Genomic DNA, 19277 nt, shown 5'->3' on the forward strand with positions numbered 1-19277 from the left:
TGGAAGGCCAAAATCACATTGACAATAAAACTCACTCAGGGAGACTTTCAGCTTCAAAAACTGATGTAAACATCAAATGTGTGCATGCTCTTGTGAAATCAGACTGACGTTTAACAGTAAGCACTTTCACCATACATCAAATTTTGACCAAAGTTTTGTACATGCGATAGGTTTGTGCTAAAATGGAGCGGAAATATCTCACAACTGGGCAAAAGGAGAATCAAAGAAATGTGTGCGTTGATCTTGAGAGGAATGCGAATGGCCACGAATGGTTCAGTCGTGTGATTGCAGGTGACGGAATCCTGGATTTCTGAGAACGATCCTGCGACAGAGCGGCAAAGTGAGGAGTGGCACACTGAGTCATCTCCTTGATGAAATAAGAGCACAAATGAGCCCATCAAAGATTGCAGATTTGCTTTTTTGAACAGTAAGGGATCGTGCATAAAGTATTTGCTCCTCCAGGAGAAACTGTCAACCAAGTATTTTACGATGATGTCCTTGAAAGGTTCAGGAAAAGGATAAATCAAGTGAGAATGGACACTGCAGACAATTGGATGCTGTATCATGACAATGCCCCGTAGCAAACAGCCATTTCCATAACAGATTGTTTGACCTCACAAGGCATTCTTGTTATTCCACACCCCTGCTATACACCTGACCTTAGGCCTTGTGACTTTTTTCTTTTCCTGAAATTAAAATATGCCTTAAAAAGGATGTAATTTTGGGACGATGGAGACAATTCAAAAGAATGCAAACGGTATGCTAAAGGCCCTACCTGAAGCTTTTCAGTGCTGCTTGACCGGGAACAACAACTACTCTGCCAGTTTAATGCTGCTGAAGGGAACTACATGGAAAGGAACAATGTTGTTGTTTGAATAAAACAAAACCTTTGGTACATAAAATACCAGCCGCATTACTTTTCTGATACATCTCATACCATATGAGGACTGCAAAGACAAGTCAGAAGAATCAGGACTCATATGAAAGCAGACAGTCATTTTTCTTCGGCTGTATTTGCAAGTGGAACAGGAAAGGGAACGACCAGTAGTGGTACAGGTTACCCTCAGCAATGGACTGTATTGCTGCTTACAGAACATATATGGTAATGTAGATAAATTCTGTCTCACAGTTTATACAACACGCTACAATGTACTAATAAGTGGTCATAATGGACCTCTATATTCTTACTTTATTGAATGCAAACTGTGAGGTCCACCTATAGCAGACAAAAATTCAGGCCAAGATCAAATCTAACTTCAGATTACCAGCATACTGAACGGATTAAAGTGGTTTTCAAAACACAAATATCCAGACTTGCAGATGTAGCTCCCATTCCTCTTATCTGCACAGTCTTCTAGCGATGGCAAAAATCAGGGGGGAGGGGATATAAGCAGTCACACACAGGAAGCAAATAGTTAAATTGGAAGAGGGGCTGAAGAAACACTACTACTGTTTTTTTAAGGTTCTGTACCCAATCCGTGAGAGCGGAACCTTTGCAGAATTACTGTTGTCTGCCTGGATGTCTCTCTTGCTGTTGAAAACTCATTTCTTAGAGGTGGTATAGTTATCAAGTTGAAATTTATGTCACATACTAAAAGCTATGGCCCCTTAGCAGTGTAAAACATTGAAGCTTCCAAGGCAATCCAATCAAAAGAACGGCCATTTATGTCACATATTTTCATACTCACAAACTCACTCATCAAAACCTGTAAGGTATTTCTCATTGGCCATGAATCATGAAATTTGACAAGAAGCAAGGTTTCACAGTACAAATAAAGGAAAAAATCTGAAAATTGTTAATTTGTAATTATATCACACAAAGAAATTTCTTTGGTTAAATTTTACCACAGTTCAAAATTAAAACATTCTTGAAGGTCTCGGAACCTATAGCCTGCCGGTATCAATGGCAGTAACAGACAAAAACTGCATGGATGAACTGTGTGTGTACATGATAAAGTCTGTACAGGACAGCTCACCTTGGTGCAACGGCGGCTGCAGCGGGCGTCGTCGGCACGTGTGGTCAGCTCGCAACAGGGCAGCTCCTTGTCGAGGCTGCCGCAGCGGCACTTGACACTCGTCACCAGTGGACACGGTGGGCACGGCCCCGTGTGACACGGAGCCGCACACTCGTGTGGCTGTGCTGCGGACCCGGAAAAAGAAAGTCTTCCCCTGAACTACACGTAAGCTGAGAACTGAAGTTGTTAATGTGGCAAAAATGTATGACAATGGGAAAGACAATGCTGACAGAATGTGAAAACATTCTGTAGTAAACAACAAGATCACTCACGGAATAGCAGAAGTGTTGAGTCAACAGGTACACAAAAAAGAATTAAAACTTCAGTAACTTTTTGATGAATGCCTCAAAACGTCAGAGTGGGCATTTTCACTCGGCAGCAGACACTCTCATTCTGGAAACATCCCCCAGGCTGTGGCTAAGCCATGTCTCCGCAATATCCTTTCTTTCACGAGTGTTAGTCCTGCAAGGTTGGCAGGAGAGCTTCTGTAAAGTTTGGAAGGAAGGAGACGAGGTACTGGCAAAAGTAAAGCTGTGAGGATGGGGCGTGAGTCGTGCTTTGGTAGCCCAGTAGGTAGAGCACTTGCCCGCGAAAGGCAAAGGTCCCGAGTTCGAGTCTCGGTCGGGCACACAGTTTTAATCTGCCAGGAAGTTTCATATCAGCGCACACTCCGCTGCAGAGTGAAAATCTCATTCAGTATGTTACACTGTTGAATTCGATATCTGAAGAATGGATTAACTAGGTTCTACTGTATTCACAATCTTGGTTGGTCTGACTTCCCCCTTAGTCCCACCATCCCATTTCCAATGTTTTAACAGTACAGACTGCAGCTACAGTCAGGACTGGACTTGTCGATGGCTCACTGGCTGCAATATGCATCAGTAGACATATGACAGTTGTTGGTGCGATAATTCAATCACTTTTAGCATGAAATAGTTTGTTTTTAACTTAATCAGTAAGTGTTATTGTGTAAATATTCTTCTTACATTTTGACCTGTTGAAAACTAAATTATGGCTCCAACTAAACATAAATATATGATGCTGTCTTTACAAATGGACATTGAGCCCAGTGACTTAAGTAAGTGGATCAATACAGCTGATGCCGACTGCCCAACGGAAACAGAATTAACAGACAACCAATTCATTGACAGTGTAACTAGAACAACAGATGAGAAAGAGAAAGAGAAAGAAGAAGATGACAATGAAGGCAGTGAATGTACGGCTCACGTATAACATATATATATATATATGCTAAAATTGTATTTGATATAGTCCTTCAGCATACTGAACAAATCTCTAGGTCTACTCCAACAGAAATTTCGTGGATTAAGAAATGGTGGAACATAGTGGCAAAAGCAAAGTTGTCGTCTGCGAAGCAACAGAAAATTACACACTTTTTTTTGTCCTGCTTAAGACCAGAACAATTTTTTTTAACCATGTGATTTCTCATGTTTTAATCCGTTTAGTGCAAATTAGCTGCATGTCAATGCAGTACTGTAAACGGGTATGTACAGATGTTAAACTTCCACTCACAGTAACAATATATTACTGTACAGATACAGATGTATTTTACAGTACAGGTGCTATTGTACATTAGACTTTTGTGAGAGATTTTTTTGTGTGTTAGTGTATTCTTTTCATTTTCTTAATGTTTTAACATGGAAAGATATTTTAGACAGTGTTTCCAATTGAGCAATAAAGTGGTGTGTTGTGTATTGTGATGTTATGGATCAACAGAAGTGTTCCTCTGATAACCTGATGTTTTTGGGTTCCAACCTGGTCCGCAGAGGACTTATTAGCAAGGTCCTACTGTAGTATCATTTATAATGATTTGCAATATGGTTTCTACAAAAGTGCACATATGTGGTGTAATAAGTTGCATGAATAATGAAACGCAGACCAATTTTTGTTGTTCTATAGGTATCCCAAGGACTGTAAGAGTTATGAAACAGTACATTATAGGACTGTTCGGTTAAGATTTTCTAGTAACATTTTAAGAACAAGAAACAGACAGTAACAGCAGAACACATGAAGAGTTTTAGAAAGATGATATATATCTACACAATAATTTCAAGTTTTGTTCACCACACTGTGGTACAAACCAGTTTATGAATTTGTAAAGTAGAAAACTGATATGGAATGCTATACCCACATAATTTAAACAATCGGAAAGTTCAGGTTCATAATAGTACTGATATAGCTTCATTAGTTATGGTACCAATAAGCCACCACAACTGTAGCTGAAAGAAAACTACCACAGGCATGATGATATAATAATAATAATAAAACTGTTTTTCAAAATAAAAGTAACCAATTCTGAGACTGGTGCTACATCAGGGCCATAAATGTCACAATTTTTAAACATAGTCATATTCTGAGGAAAAGGTAATTGTATTCAACAATGCTAAAACATGGGAAAGTAGAGATAAATGCAACAATGAGCAAATCTTTTGAATCTGTGCAAAACCATTGTGCACTACAGAAAGTGCCAATGATAAGACTGGCCTGCAAGAGAAACTTGCTTCTTATCGATGAATTACTGAATTTGTATTGTCTTGCTTTCATTGGGATAAAATCAAACAATGGAAAATCCAGGATGGAATGTAAGTTGTGTGTGTGTGTGTGTGTGTGTGTGTGTGTGTGTGTGAGATGAAAGCTTTATTTGTCACTGTCTTTTTCTTGTGCCTATCTGTGACTCCGTGGCTCCACATCTCAGCAACTTTCCTTTTTATAATATTGTTTCATTGGGATAAGCTGCAATTATATGAAATTTCAAGGGAATGTCTTCATGGAAGCATTGTAGCTCATGGCATTTTATTTGTGAAATTTAGCTCTGTTTATATTTATTTTACAATTATTCAGGTCCCTTGTCTTTTTGTAACTCTTGAAGTGCAAAAAATATAACCAATTTTGTAAGTTAAATAGAAAAATAATTATAAATGAACATTAATATTATGACAAAAACAGCTGTGTCACACCAGCAAATGTCATGACTGTATGTGTTACACAGTTGTAATACAGTACATCAGGATAGTCACTAACCGAACTGGCAGATTACTTTTCCACAGTTATATTATAATAAAGGATATACTTACGCTGCCTGCAACCTGTCACAATGTTTAAGTTAGCTGAACTTATGACAATGGTTAGCAATGTGTTTCAAGCCTCCAGTGCCCATCACCAAGCATCAAGACACACAAATTATTTAAACACGCATTATCCTACTAATATTATAAGTGAGATTATCGCTAACATCAGTGGTGCCCAAAGTCTTCACTGGGTGCATGGCATATAACTATGTACAAACAGAAAATGTGTGATGCAGTTCTGGACAAAAGGTGTGCTTTCACATAAATGTTTATGGCAATACTATACTGACGATTTACTGAATGTAGGTCCATTTGTTGGTGTTGTGAGCAAGCATGTGTCCTCACTTTTTTCAATGTTTTTAATCACTTTTCACATTCCACAACGTTTTTACAGTCAAGACAACACAGCATGCTGTACTAAAACGTGACAACTTGACGTATATACAATCCTTATTTGTGATTAATATTTTGTACATGCACAGAGAGTGACAATAACAGAAAAACCTGGCCAACAAAGAACGTTATACATCAAGTTAGTATGTGTTAGCACAATTTGGCTTGTAGGCCTCACTTTAAAAGCATTAAAGTAAGTGGTAAGTGACGGATTTCAGTGCAAAGAAAGTGTTACAGAAAGTAGGACAGATGCTTGCTTACTGCAGCACCAATGAGCTTACACTCAGTAAGTTACTAGCATAGTATCACCATAAACATTTACATGACAGAATGTCACATATGGGAGTTATATGCTCTGGTCCTCATGTCCTTTCATGTGGCTGACAACCAATCCTGTCCTATTATGCACATGAAACAGTTAAGTATGGTTGAAACCAGGACACTGCTCTTAAAAGGAGTGATCACACAGTGATGCGTTTCATAGTTAGCTGCCAGTTATTGACAATGGCACAACACTCTGAAATTGTGACTGTGAGTAAGTGCATTTAATTACAGTCTGTTGCTGACATGTGTTGACAGCCACTTACTTTTTATTCAATGACCAGTATTACGAGCAGACAGATGGAGTTGCGATGGGTAGTCCGTTGTCTCCTGTGATCGCAAATTTGTTTATGGAAGACTTCGAGGAGCGTGCATTGGAGTCAGCGCCTTTGAAACCCGCTTGTTTCTTTAGATACGTTGACAATAACTTCGTTGTTTGGTCTCACGGTAGGGAGAATTTGAATGTCTTTCTAGAACATCTGAACTTGATCCACCCGAATATTCGTTTTACGATGGAGGTGGAAGAGGATTGTTGCCTTCCGTTTCTTGGTTAGGAGGAAGGATGATGGACCATTGGGACATGCAGTCTACAGGAAACGTACTCACACTGACTTGTACTTACAGGCTAATAGTTGTCACCATCCGGCACAGCGTGAAGGGGTACTTCGTACCTTGGTACACAGAGCACATGTCGTTTCCGACGTTGAGACTTTGCAAACTGAGCTGTCCCGTCTTAAAGTTACATTTTGTCAAAATGGTTATAGTGATAGACAGATGGAACGTGCGTTGCGCTATCGACCAACTGTACATCGGGTGATTGACGAAAATCCTGAGTCGATACCTAAGCCTACTGCCTTTTTGCCTTACATAGGAAACACGTCCAACGAGATTGGTCGTATTTTACGGAAATACGATGTGAAATGTGTTTTCCGACCTCCATCTAAAATTAGAGCACTTTTGAGTTCCGTTAAGGATGATCTTGGACTGCGTAAGGCGGGTGTATATCGTATTCCTTGTAGCTGCGGCATGGCATATCTTGGTCAAACTATCAGGACCGTGGAGGACCAATGTACTGAGCATAAACGGCACACACGATTACAGCAGCCAAACAGATCTGCTATTGCCGAACATTGCTTGGATACAGGTCACCCCACGTTATATAATAACACCGAGATATTGGCACGCACGTCCAGTTATTGGGAGAGTGTTATTAGGGAGGCAGTTGAGATTAAATTAGTGAGCAACCTCGTTAACAGGGATGAAGGTTTCTGTTTAAACTCTGTTTGGAATCCGGCTCTCTCCCTTGTCAAAAAACAGAGGGACAGAGTCAATGCTACCTCACCTGCGAATTCATAGTCTCACTATCGATAGCTCTGACTTTGGTCATCTTTGGTGGCACTAGTGTTCAGAGTGTGTCCTGGATCAGTCCGAGAACCAAGGTTTTAACTTTGCATGTACGTCGACTGTCTGTTGCAGTTTGCCTTGAAAATGGCGGGGTGTTTTCCCACCGAAATCTCGGTGGTCGCTGAAAGTGTTACCTGGCTGAATTCCCATAAGTTATTTGAAAATAACAGTCTAGGTTGACAAACATTGTTATTTCTGAAAGTACTGGATGTCTCAACTCACGGAAAACAGAAAATTAAGTCTACAAATCAAAGTCTTTGGATACGAAAAAGGATGTCACTAAGCCTCCATAAAAGAGCTATTTTGTCTAAAATTACAGTCATCAGTCGTAATCATTTCACGAGCTTGCAGTGGTGGTGGGGGTGGTGAGGCACCTCATACTTACAGGGCTGGCCACACGGCAGCAGCTTGCCGCAAACTTGGCCACACGTAGGTACTGGATCGAGGCACGAAGTTCTCACATAACCTACTTCTCCGGAGGCTTTCTCCTCACAGTCTTCCTCTCGCGACGCCCCAGTTGCACCCGTATCCGAAGCCGGCCCGCCGGTCCCCTCCGGACTGGACTCTGTAGCGTCCGAGGCACCTCCAGACTCTGCCGTCGACGCAGTCGCACCTCCCGCTTCTCCTGCAGTGCCCTGCAAATGTTACACTTCGTAGGTATAGCTGCTATGGAGTTTGACAGCTGCGTAAATGAAACAGTAACAAATATTCTGCTGCAGTGCAGTGTCAGTTCTGATGACAGTGCCACCTTTTCTGCCCCTGGAATATATCCAAAATTTTCATTTATTTCAGATTTTTTACATGATACGCTAATAAATAGATGGCCGAGGTTACATACTTTCGATACATGCAGTATATAAACACATCTATACAATATACAGGGTGTTTCAAAAAGAATATTATTTTGTCCAAATTATCAATTGCTGCACCTTGGCTCGGCTGTTGGAGAAACGAATACATAGTCTAATTTGTATTAATAGCTGCTAGATGTAAATTGCCTTCTGTTCTGCCTGGTAACCGTCATACAAGGTGTGACTGGAAAGTTTTAAGAAAGGGCTTGTAATTGTACAATGGTGGTACTTATATGCTACTGTGATGCATCTCCTTCAAAATAGTCCCCTTCTGACTGAACACACCAACTCCAACGGTGTTTCCACTATTGGAAATATTCCTCAAATTTTTTTTCCTGAAATGTGTTAAGGGCGCTCTCCGTATTTGACTGGATGTCTTCAATCGAGTCAAATCGCTTCCCTTTCAGTGAAAATTTCATTTTAGGAAACAGATAGAAGTCCACTGGGGCCAAATCAGGGAAAATTGACAGTTGTGGAAGCACAGGAATTTTGAATTTGGTAAAAAATTCAATGACGGAGAAGGCACGATGATCCGGAGCATTGTCACGGTGTAGCACCCAACTCCTGTCTTTACACAATGCAGGCCTTTTCTTCCCCACATTCTCTCACAAATGCCCCCCCCCCCCCCCTTATTGCGCTTAAGAATATGCTATATGCAGAAGGATACGACCACATTTTACAGCATTCTGGACTGAATTCAGTACAGAAATGAAGGTTGAATGTATCAGAATGATAATGTACTCTGTTTTAATGCAGCATCTGTGAGCCAATACTTTGTTGAGAGTAACATCTCAGAAATGGACTGGCCTCCCAGTCTCTACCTGCACTCTACAGACCACCACTGGGATGACTCAGAACGTCAACTTTGCTGGGATAACTCGTGGTCCACTATCACTAGATCTACTGGATTTGGTTGGCCTGCCATTCCTCTGCAGATGTTCTGACACCTCACTAAAAGTGTCCCCTGCGAAGTCCCAGCCGTCATAAAGGCAAAGGCATGACACAAACCCACATCAATGCCCACTACCGGGTGTCCAGATACTTCTGGTCAAATACTGCATATACTGTTGTTACTAAATTCTTATCGATGCGGTATTTAATCAAAGCTCATTATTCATAATCTGCTGATAACAATAGTGCAAACATTTCAGTTGGAAACAATTTCTTTATAGAAATATTAATAAAATGTGCACATCAAAATTCAATTCTACTAAAAACTGTTTGTTTCTGGATTGACTCAGCTTATTTTAAAGCCCTCATTTTCCACTACCCAACAAAAGATTCATTTTCCTCAAAAACTTTATATTTCGTAAGTCATTTACATTAAATTTTTTTTTGCGTTGCAGAGTGTTTCAATGTTGAAATGTAATTCTTTCTGAAGTCGGATATTAACCATTTCACTAAAATAACATGTTTTTTAATTACTCAAAATACTGAACGTTGTATTCTTAAAAATTCTTTGCAAACTTTGCGAATCCTCGCACATTACCACTTCTGTATTACAATGTAGTACTATTATTTTGTCAATTTTTAATTATACAGCTTTTAATTAAATTTACTTAACAACTGTACATTTTATGTTTTTCCAAATATAATATAATTGGTTACATAAAAATCTATTCACCAAGTGGCAACAGGACAAAAAACATAAAAGTTAAGGAGAGGTGCAAGCTTTCGGAGTCACGCTAGCTTTTGGAGTCACTGACTGCTGCTGCTGCTGATAAAAGGACTCAAGGGGAAGGAAGATGAATCAAGGAAAAGGGAAGTTTCTCCTACTCAGCCCATCCTGTAAGTATTCCTTGACCCACAGTTCCAGGCGACTTTTCTGTAGCTCTCCACATTTCTTAAACCTTGCCAGTCCTTTTCCTTCATCCCTCTTCCTTCCCCTTCTATTCTTCTGCCAGAAGAAGGACCCACTGGCTCCAAAAGCTTGCAGATTTCCTTAATTTGTGTGTTTTTTTTCTCATGCTGCAACAAGGTGAGTAGATCTTTCACCTGTCCAATTACATAATATTTTTCCATCTTTTATTTCAACATTTAAAATACCAGGTGATCAAAAAGTCAGTATAAATTTCAAAACTGAATAAATCACAGAATAATGTAGATAGAGGGGTACAAATTGACACACATGCTTAGAATGACATGGGGTTTTATTAAGGAGGAAAAAAAAAAGTATTGCTAGACGCGTGAAGATCTCTTGCGCGCGTCGTTTTGGCGATGATCGTGTGCTCAGCCGCCACTTTCGTCATGCTTGGCTTCCCAGGTCCCCAGACCTCAGTCCGTGCGATTATTGGCTTCGGGGTTACCTGAAGTCGCAAATGTATCGTGATCGACCGACATATCTAGGGATGCTGAAAGACAACATCCGATGCCAATGCCTCACCATAACTCCGGACATGCTTTACAGTGCTGTTCACAACACTATTCCTCGACTACAACTATTGTTGAGGAATGATGGTGGACATATTGAGCATTTCCTGTAAAGATCATCATCTTTGCTTTGCCTTACTTTGTTATGCTAATTACTGCTATTCTGATCAGATGAAGCGCCATCTGTCGGACATTTTTTGAACGTTTGTATTTTTTGGTTCTAATAAAACCCCATGTCATCCCAAGCATGTGTGTCAATTTGTACCTCTCTATCTACATTAATCCGTGATTTATTCAGTTTTCAAATTTATACTGACTTTTTGATCACCCTGTATAATAAGTATCACAGGCCCAAACCCTCAGCGAGGTGACACATTGGAAAGTGAGATGTCGGGTTTGGCCTTTCTGCCATATATTCCCAGAGTGGCAGACTAATTTAAACCGACAAGAGAGACCAAAGAGTGTTTCAGATCAGCAAAGGAGAAAAGGGAGCCACTTGCAATGTTGGAAATACACCAAGTACCATTTACATATGGAAAAGTATGTTGGAACGAGTGGACGATCAATCAACACCAAGAAAACAAAACATAAGCAGCATTGCAGGTTGGGGCAGGTGGAGAAATTCACCATGGCAGAGAACACAATGTGTGACACTGAGCACACAGTACATTTCTCTGACACCCATGTTCTCGCTGCAGAGAAGGGCTATCATACCTGATAGTTCAGGAAAGTTATAGAAATACGCAAACACGACAACACCTTTAACAAGAAAGAAGAAAGCCTCAAAGCGAACAGAACCTGGATTCCTGTGCTGCACCGAACAACCGTAGCAGGCAGCAAGAGGAGAACCACAGTGGTAATGACCAGGGTAAAGTCTCTGGATGTCAGTTTACTAGGTACATACAATTTGTGGCCACGAGTGCGATTCCAGTCCACCACGAGCAATGGAGAGTGAAGCTTTGACAATGACCACCACTTGTGCTGACGACTCGTCAGAAAAATCGTCAAACACACATTGGCTGAAGAACCCGAGAAAGAAGCCAACAGGCAGTGAGCCAACAAGTGGCCATGAAAGCCTTAATAATTTTGTAAAAGGAAATTACTGTTAATAAACATGAATAGATCTACATCCAATGTCCACTGTATTTTGCATGAGGTGCATTTTAGTTAGGCTACCTCCAATTTTTTTTCTCAGGACTGCAAAGTGACAGAAACATGGAGTTTGTTTTAAAATACGTGAGCACTTGTCGTGAATGTGCAACAGATATGGCACCACTGTACAGTGCACACGACTGTAGAGGCAGCGGTGAGAGTGAGGACTGATCTTTATAATTAAAATAGCAAAAAGTGTCTTCCAGATGGGTGCCAGAAGTGCTGACAGACAACTGCAAGGGTGTACGCATGGTATATTGCTAGGTAACGTTGACATTTGATAACAGTACCAGCTGTACCGGTATGAAATGAGCTTTAAGATACAAATGTGTCGATAGGGAACAATTGTTGTGAACGAGCCTTTTTTTTTCTTTGTTTGGTTGGTATGGTATCTGTCAAAGATATTTAGTATACATCAAGTCATGGAACAAACGACATCATATGTTTTCATCGTGTTAACAGTGTCGAATTTTGTACCAGAAAGTGATGATTTGCAGAAAGCATTAATATTTTGTTTTCATTTGGAAAAAAGTGCTGCACAGTCACATCGAATGCTTGTCGAGGCATATGGTGATCGTGCTCTATCACAAGCAACATCCTTAAGATGGTTTCAGTGGTTCAGAAATAATGATTTTGATGTAAGAAATGAAGAACGTGGAAGACCACCAAAAAAGTTCGAAGACGCCAAACTGCTAGCAATATTGGATGAAGATGATACTTTGAGTCAGAAGAAAATGGCAGCAATGCTAAATGTTGCACAGCAAACAATTTCTGACCGTTTGAAAGATATGAGAAAGATCCAAAAGTGTGGAAAATGGGTGCCACATGAATTGAATGAAAGACACATGGAAAACTGAAAAACCATTTGTCAAATTTTGCTTCAAAGACATGAAAGAAAATCAATTTTGCATCGAATTGTTCCTGGTGATGAAAAATGGATTTATTTTAAGAATCCTAAATGGAAAAAATCGTGGGTTAATCCGGGACAACCATCAACATCGACTTCAAAACCAGATCGATTCGGCAAGAAGACAATGCTCTATGTGTGGTGTGATCAGAAAGGTGTGGTGTATCACGAGCTTCTACAACCAAGTGAAACTGTGAATACTAATTGCTACAGACAACAAATTATCAATTTGAACTGTGCATTGATCAAAAATACCAAAATGGACCAGAAGACGTGGCAAAGTAATTTTTTTACACGACAATGCACCTCCACAGAAAGCAAAACTGGTTCAGGGTACAATCAAAACACTTGGCTGGGAACTGCTACCCCATCCGCAATATTCACCAGACTTGGCCCCTTCCGACTACCATTTGTTTTCAGCAATGGGACATACATTGGCTGAGGAACACTGATTCCTACGAAGAAGTCGAAAATTGGGTGTCTGATTGGTTTGCTTCAAAAGACGAACATTTCTATTGGCGTGGTGTCCACAAATTGCCAGAAAGGTGGTCAAAATGTATAGAAAGCAATTGTCAGTACTTTGAATAAAATGTTTTTACTTTTAAATTCAAAATTAGTGTTTCATTTTCACAAAAAAACGCTCATTTCATACCGGTACACCTGGTATGAGTGGAACTTCTTGGATGAGACACATATGTGATGTTCTAGTGGTCAAACCAGACTTCTAAAGAAGTGTTTGCAGCAGCCACAGAATCGTGGCAACAACATTGTGAATAATGTGTAAGGCTGCAGGGAGATGAGGTCAAGAAGAGACAAGTTTCACAGTTTTTGTTGATTAGCCTGTGGGGAGGGAGGGGCAGGGGGGGGGGGGGGGGGGAATAAAGGGTAGATAGATTGTATATGCAGACAGGACAAAATATTCCTGTATTTCCCAGTAAAAAATTTGCTTTAGTACATTAGTGACAATATGCTTTTCCTCAGAGCTGTAGAACATATCAATCCTTTGAATGGTACCATTTCCCAATACTTTAGGAAAAACACGGCAAAAGACAAAGTATTTTGGAAAGATCTTCGATGCGCAGCGATGTGTACACTGCATAGTTTGGTATTACGAAAGTATAAATACGAATTCCACCGAATGCAGTACGGTAGCTTCAGAAGCACTGAAATCGAGATTGTGCTGCGCGACGTGCTTTTGTCAGTCAATCAAGGCTCACATTACATGATCTCGTCAACCAATCAAGGCTCACGTTACATGATCTCGTCAGACAATAACAGCAGAGGTTCAAGAGCAGAGGATGCGTGATGTAGTCAGCCAACAGCTACATCACTTAATTTGTGTGAACACACAAGCAGGGAAAGTTAATGGTTCAAATACTTCATCCAAGAGCCACTGACACATTTTGTTGTCAGCAGACGCCATGTCCGCACTGAGTTTTGTCGTCGCAAATGGTGCACTTCCTTTGCACTAAAGCTTTTTTTTTTGTGTTATTCTCTTGTACTTTTCCACATCGGTTTTACAGGTGCTTTGACAATGACACTTACTCAAAATTAGCTGATCACACAATTAAATAAACAACCTATTACAGCCTACTAAGGACCACATTTATGTTTATTAAGCATATGGAGGCTGTGGATCATCAAAAACACAAAATTTTAACTACAAGCAGTGCTACACATTTCACCCCTTGAAGGTAAGTACTGGCCAGTCTGTCTCGTAATTTGTTGAGACTACATACACAAATGAGTGAGAACACCGTCAGCACTGCCCACTGTAGGACTGAATACTGTCTGGTAACTCTGCAGGCACGCAATATGCCAAGAAAAGTAAATGACCAGAGCAGGGATGAATGGGGAGCGAATGCATAAATCCACAGATTAGGCTACCTTGACGAAGGACAGATTGTTTTGGCCCAGTGTTTGTAAACAGATATCTATAAAACGGCGCTGTCAGCTGTTTGCTTACTACTACTGCGAACAGCTGTGGAAAGTTGTCGAAGGACGGCGAAACCACGACGAGACAAGGTGTCAGGTGTCCACCCCTCACCATACAATGTGGATGTCAGAGGCTCGACCCCCTGTAAAGCAGGATAAGGGGAGATCTGTGGCACATCTGATGAGCGAGTATGAGGCCAGTGTAGGCATAAATGCGTAGGAACACACCATTCGGCGTATATTGTTGAACGTGCAGCTCCACACCAGATGACCCCTACGTGTTCCTATACCGACACAATGACATCACCAATTACAACGGCAGTGCACACAGGTTCATTGAGATTCGAACACGGATCAATGGTAATGTGTCACCTGCTTAGACAAATCACGTGTCCTATGACGGCAAGTACAAATATTTTCCGCAATACTGTGACAACACTTCTTACCCTGTTCATACTGATTTCTGTCCTAATTTATTTTTTTGTTACGCTGTTGTGATCCCACTATGGAAGTTTGAGTCTAATTCCTCCATCTGTCTTCCTTTTGTTGCAGACTGACCACGGCTGTTCCATTAGAAGTTTGCAACCAATAGGTACAATGAGTGGTGATTGGTAGGTGTATCGGGTGCTGAAATTCATCAGAGACTTCCAGCACAATACGGGAACAGTATCATACCGCAATGGAGTGTCTATGACTGGATTACAAAATTCAGAAATGATCGCGTAAGTGCTACACGTGAGAAAGAAGCCGGGCAATGATCCACGGTCACAAATGATGACAACAACATTTAGAGTGCACACGACACAGTACTGGTAGGCAAGTGACTTGATGACATGGAACATTGTCTGCAAATTAGTCACAGTTCTGCCCGTAAAATCGTCGACAACAGTCAGGAGTTTCATAAAGTCTGTACGAGATGTGTTCTCAAACAGCTCACAGCTATGCATAAACGAACGTGCTCGGACATCTGTCAAAAGCATCTGGATCACTTTGGTACTGAACTTGGTGCCTTCTTAGACAGAATCATCACTGGTGATGAAACACGGATCCACCATTACGAGCCAGAGTGTGCATGGCAGAGAAACATCCACAACTGCCCAGCAAGAGAAAGTTCAAAACCGAACGGTCTGCAGGAAAACTTACGATTACCCTTTTCTGGGATGCAGAAGGTCCAGTACTGGAACATAATCAGGAGAGTGACAACAATAAACAGTGCATGTTACAATGAGGTGCTTACTGAGAGGCTAAAGTCTGGAATTCCAAGAAAACGCCGAGGTCTACTGTCAAAAGGTGGTGTGTTGTTGGACGACAATGCCCATCTACATACCTCTGCCCACACTGCGGGAACACGAGTTTCAAGTAACAGCCCACCCACCGTACAGTCCTGATCTTTCCCCCCTTTCAACTGCAACTTGTCAGTTTCACTCAAACTGTATTAACAGGCCACTGACTCACCTCGGACTGAGAAATGAAGGATGTGGTGCACGTGTGGCTCACTGCTCAGCCGGGAAGCTTCTTTTCTTAGTGCGTCAGGAAGCTTGTGCAATGATGCGTTAAGTGCATTGAAAGGCAAGGTCGCCATATTGAAAGAAAAATGATGTTAACATATGTGTCTTATCTGTATTGCAATAAAATGTATAGCTATGTTGGGGGTGAATTTTTGGCTTACCCTTGCCCTACACCGGTTGATGATTGTGTCCTGATACACCACCATCCAGCTGAACAGTTGCCACTAGAGGGGATATTATGCTACGGGTGGCACTCACCAGGCCGTGCTAGGGTCCTGTTATAGTAATCAAAAGCACCATGTCAGTCATGGACTCACGAACATTATTGCCAACAGCATGCATCCCTTATTGCTAGATGTCTTCACTGATGGCAATAGCATCTTTCAGCCCAATAAATGTCCATGTCACACAGTGAGAATTGTGGCCTGGTGTTTGAGGAACACGAGAGTCAACAAACACTGACATCTTCCCTTCAAATTCGCTCGATCTGAAAGTGATGGAGGTTATCTGCAACACTATTGGATGGCAGCTCTACTTTCACAAACCATCAGCCCACAATTTATGGGAATTGCTTGACATGAGCAGAAACATCTGAAGCCAAACAGGTGATGTGATAAAAATATAATGGAAATTTATAATTTCGCAGGCTTTCTACACCTGATTTTCAATTTGTTTTTAAAAAGATGTTTTCGGTACATATGTTCACATTTTCAGCTTTTATGAATATATAGTTCATTGTTGACAGTCGAAAATGATATATATGTTTTTGAGAAAGATAAATCAAAGAATATGCATTAAATTTCACCAAAAAACTGGAATGAAGTGCAGCACAGCGTATGAAATGTTGACTGTGGCTTTTGGTGAATCTACAATGTGTAAGACAAGAGTTTACAAGTGGTCAAAAAGGATGTTGAAAATGGCGGTCCTGGATGCCCTAGCACATGAATTACTGATGACAATGTGGAAGAAGTGAAGAAAATTGTTCTGGAAAATCACCAAATCACCATCAGGGAAGGTGCTGATGATGTTAACATATCCCTTGGCTCACGCCATGCAATTCTATTCGGATATTTAGGTCATGAAACATGTATCAGCAAAGTGTTTTAAAATTGTTGAATTTTGACCAAAACCAACATAGCGTAGTAATCACTCGGGGGGGACTGCTGAAGGAAGTCAACAACAACTGAGAACTCCTAAAGGAGTTTATAACAGGTGACGAAACATGGAATTGTGGGTAAGATGTCAAAACTGAGGCTCCAATGTCCCAATGGGAACTGCCTGAAGAGCTAAGACTGAAAAATATTCGACACGTTCGATCACATGTGAAGGTTCTTCACACAGTTTTCTTCAATTAGACTGGGATAGTGCATCATGAGTTCCTGCCTTATGGTTGTATGGTCAATAAGAAATACTTCCTGGAAGTTATGCACAGTTCACGTGAGGCAATCTCAAGAAAACAACAAGAACCAAAACAAAACCACGTTAATGCTCCTGCTCACCGTCTACGCTTGTTCGTGATTTTTTGGTAAACAACAAAATAATTGACAAATTGCCTATTGGCTTCAGTCTCGGTTTCTTTGGCCGACATTCATCTAATGATTTTTCTGACGTTTCGCCAGCATGAGTGGCTGGCATTGTCAAAACTTCACCCTCCATTGCCGGTGGTGAACTGGAGCCGAGCTCGCGGCCGCAGACTGCATGTACCTGGCGTGCCAACGTCCGAGGGTTTCTCCGCGGTCATTTCCAGTGTGGTTCTCCTCTTGCTACCTGCGACGGTCGTTTCCTGCAGTACGGGAAGCCAGGATCTGTTTACCTTAAGGCTTTCCTTTTTCTTGATCAAACTATTCGCGTGTTTTTGAATTTCTACAGCTTCTCTGAACAAGCGCGTGTGATAGTGCTTCTCTACAGCCAGAACTTCCGTGTCGGCGAATTTTATTACGTGGTCGGTCTCATTCAGTGCGTGCTCTGCCACAGCCGATTTCTCCACCTGCCCCAACCTGCAATGTCGCTTATGCTCTTTGATCCTGGTGTTAATGGATCGTCGAGTCATTCCGACAAACTTTTCCGCATGTGCATGGTATACGGTATATTCCAGACATTGCAAGTGGGTCTCTTTTCTCCTTCGCCGATCTAAGACACTCTTTGATCTTCCTTGTCGTTTTGGAATTCGTCTTTACGCCATGCTTGCGCAATATATGGCCGATTCTGTCCGTCACTCTGGGAATGTATGGCAGAAAGGCCGTACCCGACATTTCTTTTTCTGGTTCCTTACTTCGCCGAGTGTTTGGCTCTGTTACACTTCTAATATAATTTGTGGAGTACCCACTGCTCCTCAGGACAAGAGCAAGACATCAGAAAGCTCTTCCATGCATGTCTCACCACGAGCTATTTCACGTGGAATGGCAATTTCTACGAACATCTGGAAGGCGTCGCCATGGGCAGTCCTCTCAGTCCAGTGGTGGCCAACTTCTTCATGGAACAATTCGAAGCACAGGCACTGGACTCAGCGACTTGCAAACCTAAGGTGTGGCACAGGTACGTCGATGATACTTTCGTGGTGTGGTGCCATTCCACGTGAAATAGCTCGTGGTGAGACATGCATGGAAGAGCTTTCTGATGTCTTGCTCTTGTCCTGAGGAGCAGTGGGTACTCCACAAATTATATTAGAAGTGTAACAGAGCCAAACACTCGGCGAAGTAAGGAACCAGAAAAAGAAATGTCGGGTACGGCCTTTCTGCCATACATTCCCAGAGTGACGGACAGAATCGGCCGTATATTGCGCAAACATGGCGTAAAGACGAATTCCAAACCGATAAGGAAGATCAAAGAGTGTTTTAGATCGTCGAAGGAGAAAAGAGACCCACTTGCAATGTCGGGAATATACCGTATACCATGCACATGCGGAAAAGTTTATGTCGGAATGACTGGACAATCCATTAACACCAGGATCAAAGAGCATAAGCGACATTGCAGGTTGGGGCAGGTGGAGAAATTGGCCGTGGCAGAGCACGCACTGAATGAGACCGACCACGTAATAAAATTCGCCGACACGGAAGTTCTGGCTGTAGAGAAGCACTATCACACACGCTTGTTCAGAGAAGCTGTAGAAATTAAAAAACACGCGAATAGTTTGATCAAGAAAGAGGAAAGCCTTAAAGTAAACGGATCCTTGCTTCCCGTACTGCAGCAAACAACTGTCGCAGGTAGCAATAGGAGAATCGCACCGGAAATGACCACGGAGAAGCCCTCGGACGTTGGCGCGCCAGGTACATACAGTCTGCGGCTGCGAGCTCGGCTCCAGTTCACCACCGGCAAGGGAGGGTGAAGCTTTG

The 19277-nt window shown here is 41.5% G+C and overlaps 1 protein-coding gene across 1 annotated transcript in view; it reads right to left on the reverse strand.

The window, feature by feature from the left end:
* The window catches only part of LOC126426914 (transcriptional repressor NF-X1), a 264170-nt gene that overhangs the window by 141078 nt on the left and 103815 nt on the right, over nucleotides 1-19277 (reverse strand). The window contains exons 9-10 of the mRNA XM_050089018.1: nucleotides 7608-7857; nucleotides 1977-2140 (exon numbers count right to left, since the gene is read on the reverse strand). Coding sequence (XP_049944975.1) covers nucleotides 1977-2140; nucleotides 7608-7857 — 414 coding nt within the window. The remainder of the gene's footprint in view (nucleotides 1-1976; nucleotides 2141-7607; nucleotides 7858-19277) is intronic.

The sequence above is a fragment of the Schistocerca serialis genome, chromosome 11 (assembly GCF_023864345.2).
Source record: "Schistocerca serialis cubense isolate TAMUIC-IGC-003099 chromosome 11, iqSchSeri2.2, whole genome shotgun sequence".
Lineage (NCBI taxonomy): Eukaryota > Metazoa > Arthropoda > Insecta > Orthoptera > Acrididae > Schistocerca > Schistocerca serialis.